This window comes from Rosa rugosa, chromosome 3, assembly GCF_958449725.1.
Source record: "Rosa rugosa chromosome 3, drRosRugo1.1, whole genome shotgun sequence".
Classification (NCBI taxonomy): domain Eukaryota; kingdom Viridiplantae; phylum Streptophyta; class Magnoliopsida; order Rosales; family Rosaceae; genus Rosa; species Rosa rugosa.
Genome location: NC_084822.1, coordinates 30,006,371 through 30,021,133, shown reverse-complemented (window position 1 = coordinate 30,021,133; position 14,763 = coordinate 30,006,371). Strand labels below are relative to the sequence as shown.

Genomic DNA, 14,763 nt, shown 5'->3' with positions numbered 1-14,763 from the left:
CCTGGTGATCTCCTCCTCGTTGTTGCAGGGATGTTTGTCCTCCTGTTGTGCCAAAAGAGTTGTACTGGTATTAGTGTTGAAGTGTGAGGAAGAATATGAAACAAAATTTAAATCAAGAAATCCTTCATTACCAGTAGAATAGGTGGAACCAAAGTTGAGATCAATGGATCTACCATCATCAGTAGAACTAGTGGACCCAAAATTGATGTCAATGGATCCACCAGCTGGCCCAAAATTGATGTCGATGGATCCACCAGCACCAGTAGAACCAGTGGACCCAAAATTGAGATCGATGGATCCACCAGTACCAAGAGAACTAGTTCCCATGGGCACTGGAGCAGCCTGATTACACCTATTCATCTGCTTCTCTCGAGCCCTGACGTTCTGGAACCAAAAGTAAATGTTCTTACCCTCAACATGTCCATACTGGTTCAGCTGGAGGCAGATCTCGTGAATGTGCTCTGTAGATGGGCACTTAAATCCCTTGACGTAGTAAAGATCCTTGAGGATTCTTATTTGTTCTGGAGTAGGAATCCATCTGGTACGGCTTCGCCAGAAATCCATGTTGGCACTCCTTCCAGCTGCTTGGGTGTTTCCTCCCTCCTCTGTTGGTTGCTGTTGTTGTGGTTCCATTTGTTGCGGGGTTTGGAGCTCCATTAGTTGCAGAGTTCGTGGCTCTTGGGTCATGGAGTGAGAGGATGTGAAAATCGAGGAATACATGGTTTAGTGTTTGAGGGAGATTTTGTTAGAAGGATTGGAGTTGTTGAACTGGTGATTGGAGATCTGAGATTCTCAGAGGAAAGATGAGATCGAATCTTCAAATGGAAGAAAAGATCTGAGAAAGAAGGATTGAAGATTTGGAGGAAAAGATTGAAGATCTGAAAGTTCAGAGGAAAGATGGGATTGAATCAACTAGATGGGAGTGAAGATCAGAAGAGAAGGATTGAAATTGATGAAGAAAGAATTTGAGTTTCGAGAGGAAGGCTGCAGAGTTTGAGAGAGAATGGCTGGGGAAAATTTCTTTTCTTTGGTGTGAACAGTTTTTCTCCAGGATGCACCTATTTATAGAACGAGGTGAGCAGATCTCCACCGTTGGATGGACGATCTCTGAGATTCAATCTACGCGTTGGATTAAAGTCATCCGAAAACCCGGAAAAGTTGTTGGCGCGTGGAGAGCGTGTAAGGGGACAGGCCGAACCTCGAGACGCTGTGGCAGACAGCTTTAGCCGAAAGTGATTTGCTTTCCGTAAATCACGGAAGAGACGTGTTGTGGCACGTGGAGTATACCGACAGTTTGTTGTTATTCTATCGCTTATGATAGAATAAATAAAAGAAGTTGCATGGATAGTAACGAGAGCAGCTGGTGCTCTAGTGGTTGAAGAGCAAAGCTCTTGTACAAGAGGTCAGAGGTTCGAACCTTGCCTCTCGTTTATTTTTATTATGTTCGCTTATGACATAATAAGTATAACATTTGTACACATTATATTAAGCACAGCTTGTGCTCCAGTGGTTGGGGGACAAAGGTTTCGTGCGGCAGGTTGAGGTTTCGAACCTTGCCTCCCCCGTTATTTTATTTATGTCGCTTATGACATAATAAATATAACACGTGAGCATATATTAATGAAGGCAGCTCTTGCTTCAGTGGTTGGGAGCAAAACCTTCGTGTTCGAGGTCGGGAGTTCGAACCTTACCTCTTACAAATATTTTTGGATCTCGTATATGCTTGATATACGGACGTATATACGGTATGTACGGTATACATACGTATATACAGTCTGTACGGTATGCATACGTATATACAGTTGTACGGTATGCATACGTATATACAGTCTGTATGGTATGCATACGTATATACGGTATACCTACGGTATGTACAATTTCATACCGTAGCCGAGCTACAAATATGTAGGCCCAAATGTTAGGCCCAATTTGTAGGCCCAAATAGTAAGCCCAATTGTTCGGCCCGAATGGTAGGCCCAAATGTTAAACCCAAATTGGTTTGGGCCGGTTCGAAATGTGGATGGTTCGGTTTCTTCGGCCCAAATGGCCAGCCCTAGTGCTTAGCCCAAGGATTGAGCAAGCCCAAGTCATCATCACTGGGTGACATAATTTATTTGCGTGCTTTTGGGGATGATTTGTTTTGAGTGATGCTAATTGAGTAGCGAAACGCTTTGTGGGAGTGTTTACTGTGCTTGTATGCCAGTACAGGGTGAAGATCTATGTGAGATCCATGAGATAATCTCTGTGAAGATCTAAGTGATAATCTATGTGATGATCCATGTGATGATTTTGTGTAATTGATGTGGAGTGATGTTGAGCAGTTGTGTTGTGAGTTTACGTTTGTGATGAAAGGATTTAGTGGCCATAGGAATGTATTTTTATACAAAGGGCTGAGGCTTTGTAGATTACTACAGATTTGGAAAAGATGGAGATTCTATAGTTAGGTCAACCTTAATCGAGAGGAATTGATTTACGCTTAAATTTCGGGACGAAATTTCTTTAAGGAGGGTAGATTGTAATACCCCGAAAAATCCAAATTAAATTCCGTGGATTTTTAGAAATGATTTCACGATAATAGGAGCGAGTACGAAGCTTGGAAAAGTTGTGGAATTAGTTCGAACGATTTTATTTCGAAAACGAACGTTATTTAGGGGCTCGCGAAAGTTGTCTTTTTATACGTTCAAAATTTGGGAAAACTTCCTTCATGAAAGTTGTAGAGCTTGTCGATACGATCTCGTGCATATGTGGAACGCAATATTCGGAGTTCGTATGAATAAGTTATGAATATTTGAAAATTGGGAATTTTCTATAAATATCAAAAAATGTTGACTTTTTCATTAAGGACGAAAACATGTTGAATTTGCGGAACAGTCCCCGCGTTTTCTCTCTGTCTCTCTTCAGAACCCTCGGGTCCCGACCGACCCGACCCGGCCAAATGACGGCCCTCCGACTTCCTCCGGCCTCGGACCCGGAGCTTTTCGAGGTCGCCGCCGCACGCTGAGCAGCTCCCCAGCCTCGCCTTGCTCCGCCGCTGCTCCAAAAGATGGATCGAAGCCACCCAGACGCATGATTCGGACCCGGCCGGAAAACCACTTTTCCGGTGTTGCATGGGCCGATCGTCCCCAGTTTCGTGATCTCCTCCTCCCCCTGATCATCCCTATGTAAGTCTTTCATCACGATTTTGAGTGTAGACCGCTAGATCAAGGTTTGACTTTTTGGACGCCTCTGATTCAATCTAGGATCTGATCGTGCGACCGAGATTAATCCAACTTCAACGCTTGATCTAGGACAATCTAGGCCGAACCAGGCTTAGCTCCAGGTATGGAAGTCGACCACCCTTTCATTTTGAACCAGTTTGTAGTTGGTCACTTTGCCATCTGAGGTGGTTGACCGGCGTTGACCGCCGCGTTGACCGCCCACTGACCACCGCTTGTGGCGGCGCATCAGACCATATTTCGAGTTTTCATTATCTAGGCGATGATCTATGCATCCATACGAGCGTTTTGATATATAACATGGTCATGTTAGAAAAAGTTGATAAATAGTGGATTTACGTTTTGACGTTACTATTTAACGTTTTTACGTTTTATCTTAAGTTTACGATCTGCGAAGATCTGACCGTCGGTTTTGCTTCAAATTTTAATGTGTTGATCGTATGACTGTCCCAGTGACTTTGTGTGGTCATGGGCGAAAATCCGACCGTTGGATCTTCGTATAAATGCAAAACAGTGATTAGGGAGGCGATTCGTGAGAATCCGTCCGTCGGATTTTCGTATAAATTTGTGAAGATGTTAGTAAGGACGATTCAGGAAGATCTGACCGTTGGATCTTCGTGATGATTTTTGGGGGGTGATCCTAAAGGCGATCCGTGAGGATCCGACCGTTGGATCATCATTTAATTTCGATCCGACCGTTGGATTGTCGTTTGAGTATGTTTTTGAGCCATTGGCTAAGTTAAGGTCATGTGTGATTAGGTGATTGACGGTCTCCCTTGGGTGAACGATTTCGGTGTGTATTGTGTTGAATTGAAGACGCAGCGGGAATATCGAGGTGAGTAAATCGCACATGGTTCATTCACGAACCGAAATTCGGTGATTTTATTTAATTGAGAAATTGTGGAAATTGTTTTACGAAAATAAATATTTGTTTTAAATTATATGGACTTGATCGACTACGGTCCATAGGTAAGTAAAATGTATTTAAACTATAAAAAAATGAATTTCTAGATTTTATTGCATGTGAACTATAGTTGGTATTAGTGGTCACTCTTGTGTGGGTGACTACGTATATATATATTTACGTGGAATATATATTGGATGGTGTGATTTACTGAGTTATATTTTGAGCATTACCCTTGGAATATGTGATTTATCTTAGATGTTGTGTTGTCTATGATAATGGGTAATTGAGTAAAGTGCGATAGTTGAGTCGTTGAGATGAATTAAATGAGGAGTCGAGTGAATTGAGAAAAGCAGTCATTCGTAAGGTGAACCTTGGCCCAGGTGACACTTTACGATACAGTTAGAGCTCTAGTCTGTCTGCCGTCATACTGCTTGGGGGATAAACGAGTTATCATATGCCCTTGGGTATGACATGACATACTGAATGGGGTGATTAATATAATTAATCATAAGCCTGTAAGTATGATATACTGAATGGGGTGATTAATATAATTAATCATAAGCCTGTAAGTATAATATACTGCATGGGATGATTTATATAAATAAATCATAAGCCTGTGAGTATATATTGAGTAAGAAGTTGTTTATTATTGAGTAGTCATGATGAGATGTGAGTTGATTGATGCTTGAAGTGATGTTGTACACTTCAATTCTTATGCAAAACAAAATTAAAATGTGCTTGAGTTGATTTTGTTACTTTAAATCGTGCAATCCTTTCATTTACTCATACGAGCTTTGCAAAAAGCTTACCGGGTTTGTATTGTTGCAATCCCGGTACACTATTCAAACGGTGTAGCGGGTAATCCTGCAGGTCAGGAGAATCAGGACGGTGATCGTGCGGGTTAGAGAATTTGTTTTAGTTTTACAGCAATTGTAATTGTGAGGTGAGTTATGCTCATTTGAGCCTTACAATATAATTTGGTGAGAGTGTGCTGTAATAAACAAATTTGAGATTTGGTTTATGTAATATCGAGCGATGTGAGGTGTGGTTGTTTTGAGAAAAAAATTCAGGTTGTATTTATGTGAGTTGTATTAATTCATGTTTTGAGATTTTTAATTGTATTTAAAATTCGGGGCGTGACACCATTGGTGATTATAAAGAGTTCCTCGAGGTTTAATTTTTTCTTGAGGTGAATAAAATGTATTCATAGGCTCATAGCTAGATCAAAGATCATTAAAATCATAGTTCAAAGCATCCTCCACAGAGAGAGGAGCAACATCCAAAAAAATGGAAAGATCCTGTAACTGATAAGCCTCCTGTGCTAAAATCTGAGCCACTTGATTAGCTGGCCTCCTAGTATGAACCAACCTGGCTGAAGACAAAAGCACCAAGACCTCTCTCAGATCTTCCACTAGGACCCCCAGCATAGATAAACAGTCACTAGAGGAGTTAACCTCCGTCACAACTTCCAAGCAATCTGACTCAATGATCAAAGGTCTCCAGCCTCTCTCAAGCGCTATTCTGGCTACATAGAGACAAGCTAAAAGTTCAGCCTGTTTAGAACTATGGACATCCTCCACAAAGTGAAAGAAGCCTTCTGCGTCTCTTAAAGTGCCTCCTAACCCAGCAGATGCGGTAGCATTGACAAAAGAGGCATCCACATTTAATTTCGATACACCAGCAGGTGGCTTATGCCATCTACAACTTGATGACACGCTGGAGCAGGCTGTTTTGCATGAGTAGCATAATAGTCCTCCAACCACCCAAGTGTTAGGGTGACAACTTCATTAGCTTAAACTAAAAGAGCTTTCCCAAACCATTTGATTCCTATTCTTCCAAATAGCCCATAAAAGCATGAATACCATAGAGAAAGAGTGCTTGGACAGTATACTTGACAGCTCCAGTAACCAACTATGCACAGTGCACACTATCAATAGGGGTTAAAACAGGGACAGGACCGATGGGAGCTAGAGAAGTACCTCCATGGAAGCATTACATTCTTTAAGTGCATGTAAAGGGGACTCCACCTCCTCATCACATCTTGGGCATTGAGTATCAAGATCCACACCTCTATCTCTCAACATGCTTCTAGTAGGTAGAATATTGGTGCAAGCTCTCCATACACAAATCTTCACTCCTCGAGGTTTAATTTGTTTCAACAAGAGATTGTTTAATTAGTCAGATTTACATTGGAATTAAGTCATTAACTGTAATTAGTACTTTTTTTTTCATGCAGAATTATATATTGGGTGATCTGAATGCAGGCGATTTTTAAGCTGTAATTCTCAGGAAAAAAAAAAGTGCCCTTACTGGATGAAGGGGCAATGGACAGTCTCCAAATGACCAAATTTTCATTTATTAGGGTCAGCAAGTTTCAAGTAAAGAAAATTTAATTCAGCAAAAAAGATTGAATAAACAAGCAAATTTATGAGGTAAAAAAATAACTCTTGTTGTATTATGCAAGATGTCTGACGGTCATCTGTTCATGTGAAAGATCGCGTAGATGTAACAAAATTCCAGTTCTTATAAGTAATTGATATATTATCATAGTACTAAAGTTTTGAGCTCTCTTCTACCAGAGTTGGGTATGTTACCTTGAAGATGCAAATGAATGAAGTATATTTAAGGGCTTCCTTCTAAATAAAATGAGTATTTATGCTACTATAGCATCAAATGCAGATGAGATTCGTTATGCAGCATATTGTCCAGATGATCCTGAAGTTTCTGACAAATACTCATGGTAGTTAAATAAGGTTTATTGATGACTCAGATCTGAACATACTTTGAACCGTAGAATAAAGATATATTCTAATCACTTTGCTGTCTGTTGATAATTGTCATACTGAGAGCAGTGACAAACAACATCTGCGTACAGAAACTTTGAACAAGCAATATGAATTGCCAGATGAATGTTTCAAAATATGCATGGAAGCTCATGAGAAACTGGAAGCTCAAAGGCTGCTTTACTTGATCAAATTCCTCAACGGAAACATGTTGACTATAGCATAAATAAAATAGGGGAGCTTTGTGAGGATATCCGAAGAGTTTAAAATTGTCAATGAATAATGTTATGCCTCCAGGGAAGCCTCTGTAGATGATTGGGATTACTTCAAAATTTTGCAACCCTCCTACATCTAAATTACATAGAGTCAACCCTTTTATTTCATTTCTCAGATGTTGATTTTGAGTTCTTTTCCATGCAGGTGAGGACATATGAGATTATGAGAACTACTCTGAACCCCTATTGACATTTAGAATGCAACTATATTGTGAGCTATAGCCAGTTTTCCACCGGCCATATGCAATGCTGGGGTTACATCATAGAGAAAATTGCGTCCTACAGCATCATATCAAACTTCTAACTTCTAAGAACCCCATCTGTAGCTGTGGTCCATCATTTCCAATTATATGATTGAGGTAGAGGAATTTATAGTTGGTCATGCCATGACTTTTGTCTAATAGATTCTGAGTCTGTTGTATATGTTTGAAGTATTGAAGATACAGTAATTAATGGTCTTGGCATGCAAAACAAAAACAAGAACAACTTATCTTTCAGAGCAGATGTGCCATTTTCTGTCTCAGATATGCAATAGAATACTCACATCTCAACTGCAATAATTGAAATTTCATATGTTCTTCTATTATAAACCAGAGCTAAAATTCAGTAAAACTAACAAGTAACTGTTGTAAAATGGAAATGTTTCAGAAAATGGAGAGAGTTTTGCTTCAAAGAACTTGAGAGAGAGAGAGAGAGAGTTTTGATGCAGAGAGGGAGTGTAGTATTTTCTGTTTTCTCTATCATCCATGGATGAGAAATGGATTACATATATAGTGGAAGGCAAGGAACATATAGCCTAAAATCCTCCATAAAACAAGGACCCTTAAAGTCCTCCTTAAAACATGGATCCCCTAAAACTAGGAAAGAGGAAAGCATCTTCTAATATACAATAATTTACATGATATATCCATAATAATTTACAACACTCCCCCTTGGATATTTCATGTCAATAGTGTTGCCTAGGCTGTGCGCTTTTAAGTTGTCTCGTCAAAAACCTTGCCAAGTAATAAAAACCCTGTGGGAAAAAACAACCTTGGTCGAAGGAGAAAAAGAGCACAACGCGCATGAGTGTGAAGTAGTAATATCACAGCTTCGGAGATAAGTGGAGTCTTCTTATCAGCATCAGAAGTAAGTAGCATGTCTACGAGAGGGATGCATTTAGAGTTGCTACACCAAAACCTTGCCCGGTAAACCCAGTGGGAAAAACCCGTGGTCGAAGGGAAAAGATGAGCAAATGCATATATGTTGAATCAAAAACATCTTCAGGATGGAGCGACCATACTAAAAATGTGCCTCGTTAAAACCTTGCCAGGTAATAAAACCCAGTGGGACAAAATAACCCTGGACGAAGGACAAAAGAGTACACGATGGTCAAGTGGGTATGCTTCTGGATACTCCCCCTGATTCAACTCCTCCTGAAAATTACATGTTAGGTAATTCAGATAATTTACGTAGACCAATACCTTGTACATGCTTCTGGAATGTAGATTTTGGTAGTGACTTAGTGAAGAGGTCTGCACGATTGTCTTCAGATCGAATCTGCTTGACCTCAATCTTCTGATGCTCCTGTTGTTGCTGATTGAAGAAAAACTTTGGTGCAATATGTTTTGTGTTGTCTCCTTTGATGAAACCTGTCTTCATTTGCTCGATGCAAGCAGCATTATCCTCATGGATAGTGGTTGGTTCATCAGTGGTGGAATGCAGTCCACATGTGCTTTGAACATGCTTTGTGATGGCTCTCAACCATATACATTCACGTACTGCTTCGTGAAGAGCTAGAATCTCAGCATGATTCGAAGAGGTAGCAACAAGGGTCTGTTTTGTAGACCTCCAAGAAATTGCCGTATTCCCAATGGTAAAGACATAACCAGTTTGGGAACGTGCCTTGTGTGGGTCTGATAGATAGCCTGCATCAGCATATCCAACAAGGCGAGCATCATTCTGAGGATCAAGGGGGTTTGATCCATTTCTTGATGCATAGGGATAAAATAAGCCCATATCAATCGTACCTCTAAGATAACGAAAAATATCTTTTATACCATTCCAGTGGCGGCGTGTTGGTGCAGAGCTATATCTAGCTAACAAGTTCACAGAAAATGAAATGTCTGGTCTAGTGCATTGAGTCAAGTACAATAATGCGCCTATTGCACTTAGATATGGGACTTCTGGTGCCAATATCTCTTCGTTATTATCTGCGGGACGAAACGGATCTTTCTTAGGATCTAGACTTCGGATGACCATGGGTGTGCTTGAAGGTTTCGCTTTATCCTCATTAAAGCGTCTTAACATCTTCTGGATGTAGTTTGATTGATGAAGCAGAATCCCATCAGCACGGTGCTCAAGCTCCAGGCCGAGGCAGTAATTCGTTCTCCCAAGATCTTTCATTTCGAATTCAGACTTCAGGTGCTTGGCGGTTTCTTTGATCTCTTCAGGAGTACCAATCAGATTCATGTCATCGACATAAACTGCCACAATTACAAATCCAGAACTTGTTTTCTTAATAAACACGCATGGGCATAGTTCATTGTTTACATATCCCATCCCAATCAAATATTCACTTAGACGGTTGTACCACATCCGTCCAGATTGTTTCAATCCATAAAGTGAACGCCTCAAACGAATGGAGAGGGTGTTCCGTGGTCTAGAACTATTTGTATCGGGTATCTTAAGTCCTTCAGGAACTTTCATGTATATCTCTGTATCAAGATCCCCATAGAGATAAGCTGTGACCACATCCATTAGCTGCATATTCAGTTTTTCGGAAATTGCCAAACTGATGAGGTAGCGGAACGTTATAACATCCATTACAGGAGAATATGTCTCATCGTAATCAATCCCAGGGCGTTGAGAGAATCCTTGCGCCACTAGACGAGCCTTGTATCTTACAATCTCGTTTTCCTCATTACGCTTCCTTACAAATACCCATTTAAATCCTACAGGTTTAACATGGTGAGGTGTGGGAACGACAGGTCCGAACACTTTTCTCTTTGTCAAGGAATCTATTTCGACCTGGATTGCTTCTTTCCATTTTGGCCAGTCGTCTCTACGTTGACATTCATCAACAGAGCGAGGTTCGACATCATCGCTAGTTATAATTTCAGTAGCTACTGCGAATACAAATATATCATCGATGATAATCTCATTTCGATTCCAAATCTCACTTAAGCATGCATAATTTATCGAGATTTCTCTATTCTCGAGAGTGGGTTCAAACGTTGGAGCGTCCCCCAACGTTGTCTCTTCTAGGACGGACCCATAATCTGGAATTATCTCGTGAGATGGATCAGTTGAGATCGCGATGTCTAGTGGATTCGTTTGTGCTGGTTTTACCCTCTTCCGGGGATAGGAATCCTTCGAACCTAGTGGTCTACCTCGCTTCTGGGCAGGGACATGTGACTGGTTAGCCGCCATGGTCGTACCTCGTCCATCCGGGACAACGCGTCCTACAGGGACATCTATTCTTGCAGGCACATTTGCAGCAGGTATATGTGATCTCGTCACTTTAGCTAGATCAGAGAAAGCGTCTGGCATATTTTGGGCTACACTCTGTAGATCTAGAATTCTTCGCACTTCATTATCGCATTGTGCGGTTCGGGGATCAAGATGAGACATAGTGGGGACATTCCACGTCAATTCACGTCGTTCATCAGGAACGGTAACGTTCTTATCTCCCCCTAACGGCGGGAAGACTGTCTCATCAAAGTGACAATCCGCGAATCTAGCGGTAAAGAGATCGCCTGTCAAGGGCTCTAAAAAGCGTATAATGGATGGGGATTCATAACCGACATATATGCCCATCCTTCGTTGAGGACCCATTTTTATACGTTGTGGCGGCGCAATTGGCACAAAAACTACACACCCAAATACACGTAAGTGCGAAACATCAGGTTCGTACCCAGTCACCAACTGTAACGCGGAATAAGGTTGGGTGGCAATGGGCCTTAGTCGGACCAACATGGCAGCATGCAAAATTGCATAGCCCCACGCAGATACTGGAAGCTTGGTGCGCATTACCAAGGTCCGTGCGATCATTTGTAATCTTTTAATGAACGCTTCTGCGAGACCATTCTGGGTGTGAACATAGGGAACTGGATGCTCAACATTAATCCCGAGGGACATGCAATAATCATCAAAAGATTTTGATATAAACTCTCCGGCATTATCAAGTCTTATGGACTTGATTGGATAATCCGGGTGGTGAGCCCTTAATTTAATGATCTGGGCAAGGAGTTTAGCAAAAGCAGCATTTCTTGTGGACAATAGTGTAACATGTGACCACCTTGTCGATGCATCAACCAAAACCATGAAATATTTAAATGGTCCGCATGGTGGTTGGATAGGTCCACATATATCCCCTTGTATCCGTTGTAGAAAAAGGTTGGAGTCTTTTTCAGTCTTTGCATATGATGGTCTTATATTTAATTTTCCCAATGAGCAAGCTTGGCATAATGTGTTACTGTACACAAGATCCTTATTGGTAAGGGGATGCCCGTGGGATGAATTTAGGATACGGCGCATCATACTTTGACCTGGGTGTCCCAAACGGTCATGCCAAAGCAAGTAGTTGCTCGAATTGGTTAGCTTCTGGCTGGTTATGTGATTCGCCTCAATCGATCTAATGGTAGCCATGTAGAGACCACTCGAGAGGCATTTTAGCTTCTCCAATGTCCGCTTCCGGCCATACAAATTGGAGGTTATGCAAAGATATTCCACTCCTTTTTCCTCAGTGGTTTCAACGTGATAACCATTGGCTCGAATATCCTTAAAACTCAATAACGTTCTTCTGGAACGTGGAGAGTATAGGGCCTCATTAATGGTAAATTCAGTACCATTGGACAACATAAATTGGGCTTTGCCATGGCCCTCTATCAGGTTGGATTGTCCTGATATAGTTGTCACAGAGGTATGAGTAGGCAATAAGTTTAAAAAAAACTTCCTATCTTGGAGTATGGTGTGCGTAGTAGCACTATCAGCCAGACAACAAATTTCTCCACAAGACATGCCTATTCATATATTTAATTCAATGGATCACATGTATGAAAATAAATAATTTTATTGAATTAAACATCCAAACATAACAAAATTATGCAAAACTAATATTCCAAAGATCACCAAAGATAAACTGAAAAATAGAAAGCATTATTCATAACAATAACATAGATATGGCACAAGTGCCTATTATGTCCATGTCCTCGAGTTTTCAATCCTCGATGTATCCATTAGCTGCTTGGAAATCAGTAATCTCCAAGGTGGTATCCATAGGGAAATCAGTAATCTCCAAGGTGGTATCCATAGCTGCTTGGAAATCAGTAATCTCCAAGGTGGTATCCATAGGGACTGACTCTTCCACAAGGTTGGCCTCTTGAGTTCCGCGTCTGGCGTGATACTCTCCTATCTCTTCATCTGTTGCACGACAGGTGCGGGACCAATGGTCAGTGCCTCCACATCTATAACATAGATTATGCTGATTTTGAGGGCGACGGGCCGGACCAGGGTTCTCTCTAATTTGAGCCTGTCGGACTTGGGCATTTCGGTTTCCACCACGTGGGCCTTGTCCACGTCCTCCTCGACCCCTTGGGCCATTGCCTGGGTGGTCGCGGTCATATGGGCCATTTCTGGGTCCATTTCTTCGTCCATGCCTTGGACGTTCAGACCTTCTTCCCCTTCCACGGCCCCGGTTCCTCCTTCCACGATTATTTTCGTGATGGGCAATAATATTTGCTTCAGGCAAAGGAATTGCTCTAGTACCGGTGGGCCTTGCTTGATCATTCCTCAAAAGTAGGTTGTTGTTCTTTTCAGCGAGCAACAGGATGGTGATTAATTCAGAGAATCTAGCAAAGTTTCTTTCCCTGTATTGTTGCTGCAGGACCATACAGGAAGGAGGGAAGGTGGAGAAAGTTTTCTCCAGTAGGTCAGCTTCTGTGAGCTCTTCTCCACAGAATTTTAGGAGTGACCGAATCCGGCAGATTTCAGAGTTATACTCATTGACAGTCTTGAAATCCTGGAAGCGTATGTTCTGCCAATCGTGTCTTGCTTCCGGCAAGTAGATGGCTCTTTGATGGTTGAATCGCTCTTCTAGAGCGACCCAAAGAGATCTTGGGTCCTCTTCAGCTAAATATTCCACCTTGAGTGCTTCTTCCATATGTTTCCTGATGAAAATCATAGCCCTTGCCTTCATGTCTTCAGGGGTGATGTTGTCAGCAATAATCGTTGATCTCATCTTATTTGCAGTCAGATGAAGCTTGACATCTTGGGTCCACTTGAGATAGTTCCTTCCGGAAACTTCCAAAGCAACAAAGTCAAGCTTGTTGAGATTTGACATTCTCTACAAGGATTTAAAGGACAATAGTTAGTGCTATGGGTAATAACTTCCATAAGCAATCAATAAGAACTTCAGGTTCCATAACATGATACTAAAAATCGGATTAAACATGTATAGTGAATTTGTGAAGGAAACTTCAAGTTCCTTTTATGATACATGTGAACTTCTGGTTCAATATTTATGTATGAATTTTTTGGTTCAATGTTTATGTGTGAACTTCCGGTTCATTAAGTACCTACATTCCTCACATATATATTCTTAATGCAAAGAATTTAAGCGGGTAAAATATTTAAATTTAATATGAGCAGGTAACACCACAAAACATTATCATAATAAATAATGAAGGAAAGATGTATCATTATCACAAAGTCCAAACAAGTATATATAGATATTCGTCACAATATACATGAATTGATAGCTAAATTAAAAGCTATTGATTTTCCTCTTTCTTTCCCTTTTTTTTCAATCATGCCAATTATAATGCAAGAGAAATAAGTGTCTCTCATAGAGGATTAAGTTAAACTAGATGCTTCAACAAAAGTCATAAACTGTGACTGCAGTTCCTACTGAACAACAGTCAAAAAACGAACTGAAACACTAAGCAAAACTACCCAGAAAAATATGAAAATTTACAGAGATGTACTAAACATATAAGGACTCCAGCATACAAAATTTGGTGAATTTTGGAGTTGAATTACTATTTTAAATAAATACTGGAACACAGACATCAGAAGGTAAAATGAAACAGCGAAATTGGTTTTTGTTTGGAAAAACCTACTTGGTTGTAGAGCTTGTAGACTGATGTTGATTGAATGATGAACTACCTCTTCTCTGCAACCCAAGAGTTATTCACCTCTTCTCTTATCAATCTGCAATCCGAATCCTAGAGCTATTCGTGCTGATAACGTGTTGTAAAATGGAAATGTTTCAGAAAATGGAGAGAGTTTTGCTTCAAAGAACTTGAGAGAGAGAGAGAGAGAGTTTTGATGCAGAGAGGGAGTGTAGTATTTTCTGTTTTCTCTATCATCCATGGATGAGAAATGGATTACATATATAGTGGAAGGCAAGGAACATATAGCCTAAAATCCTCCATAAAACAAGGACCCTTAAAGTCCTCCTTAAAACATGGATCCCCTAAAACTAGGAAAGAGGAAAGCATCTTCTAATATACAATAATTTACATGATATATCCATAATAATTTACAACAGTAACAGATTAACGGTGCATTTGTAGTGACAAAAATAATTTCAGAACCACTGA

The 14,763-nt window shown here is 40.7% G+C and overlaps 1 protein-coding gene across 1 annotated transcript; it reads right to left on the bottom strand.

The window, feature by feature from the left end:
* Positions 1 to 12,997: 12,997 nt before the first annotated feature.
* On the bottom strand, positions 12,998 to 13,502 carry LOC133737537 (uncharacterized). Its single transcript, XM_062165071.1, has 2 exons — positions 13,135 to 13,502; positions 12,998 to 13,040 (listed from the first exon to the last, which is right to left on the bottom strand). The coding sequence occupies exons 1-2, from the start codon at positions 13,500 to 13,502 to the stop codon at positions 12,998 to 13,000; spliced, it is 411 nt and encodes a 136-aa protein (XP_062021055.1).
* Positions 13,503 to 14,763: the final 1,261 nt, after the last annotated feature.

What these genes read in the sequence shown, in the direction of transcription:
- LOC133737537 (XM_062165071.1), bottom strand. Translation starts at nt 13,502, where the DNA reads ATGTCAAATCTCAACAAGCTTGACTTTGTTGCTTTGGAAGTTTCCGGA. An exon ending in TCTGAAATCTGCCGGATTCG is followed by an intron (nt 13,041 to 13,134) that starts GTCACTCCTAAA and finishes ATGGTCCTGCAG; the next exon opens with CAACAATACAGGGAAAGAAA.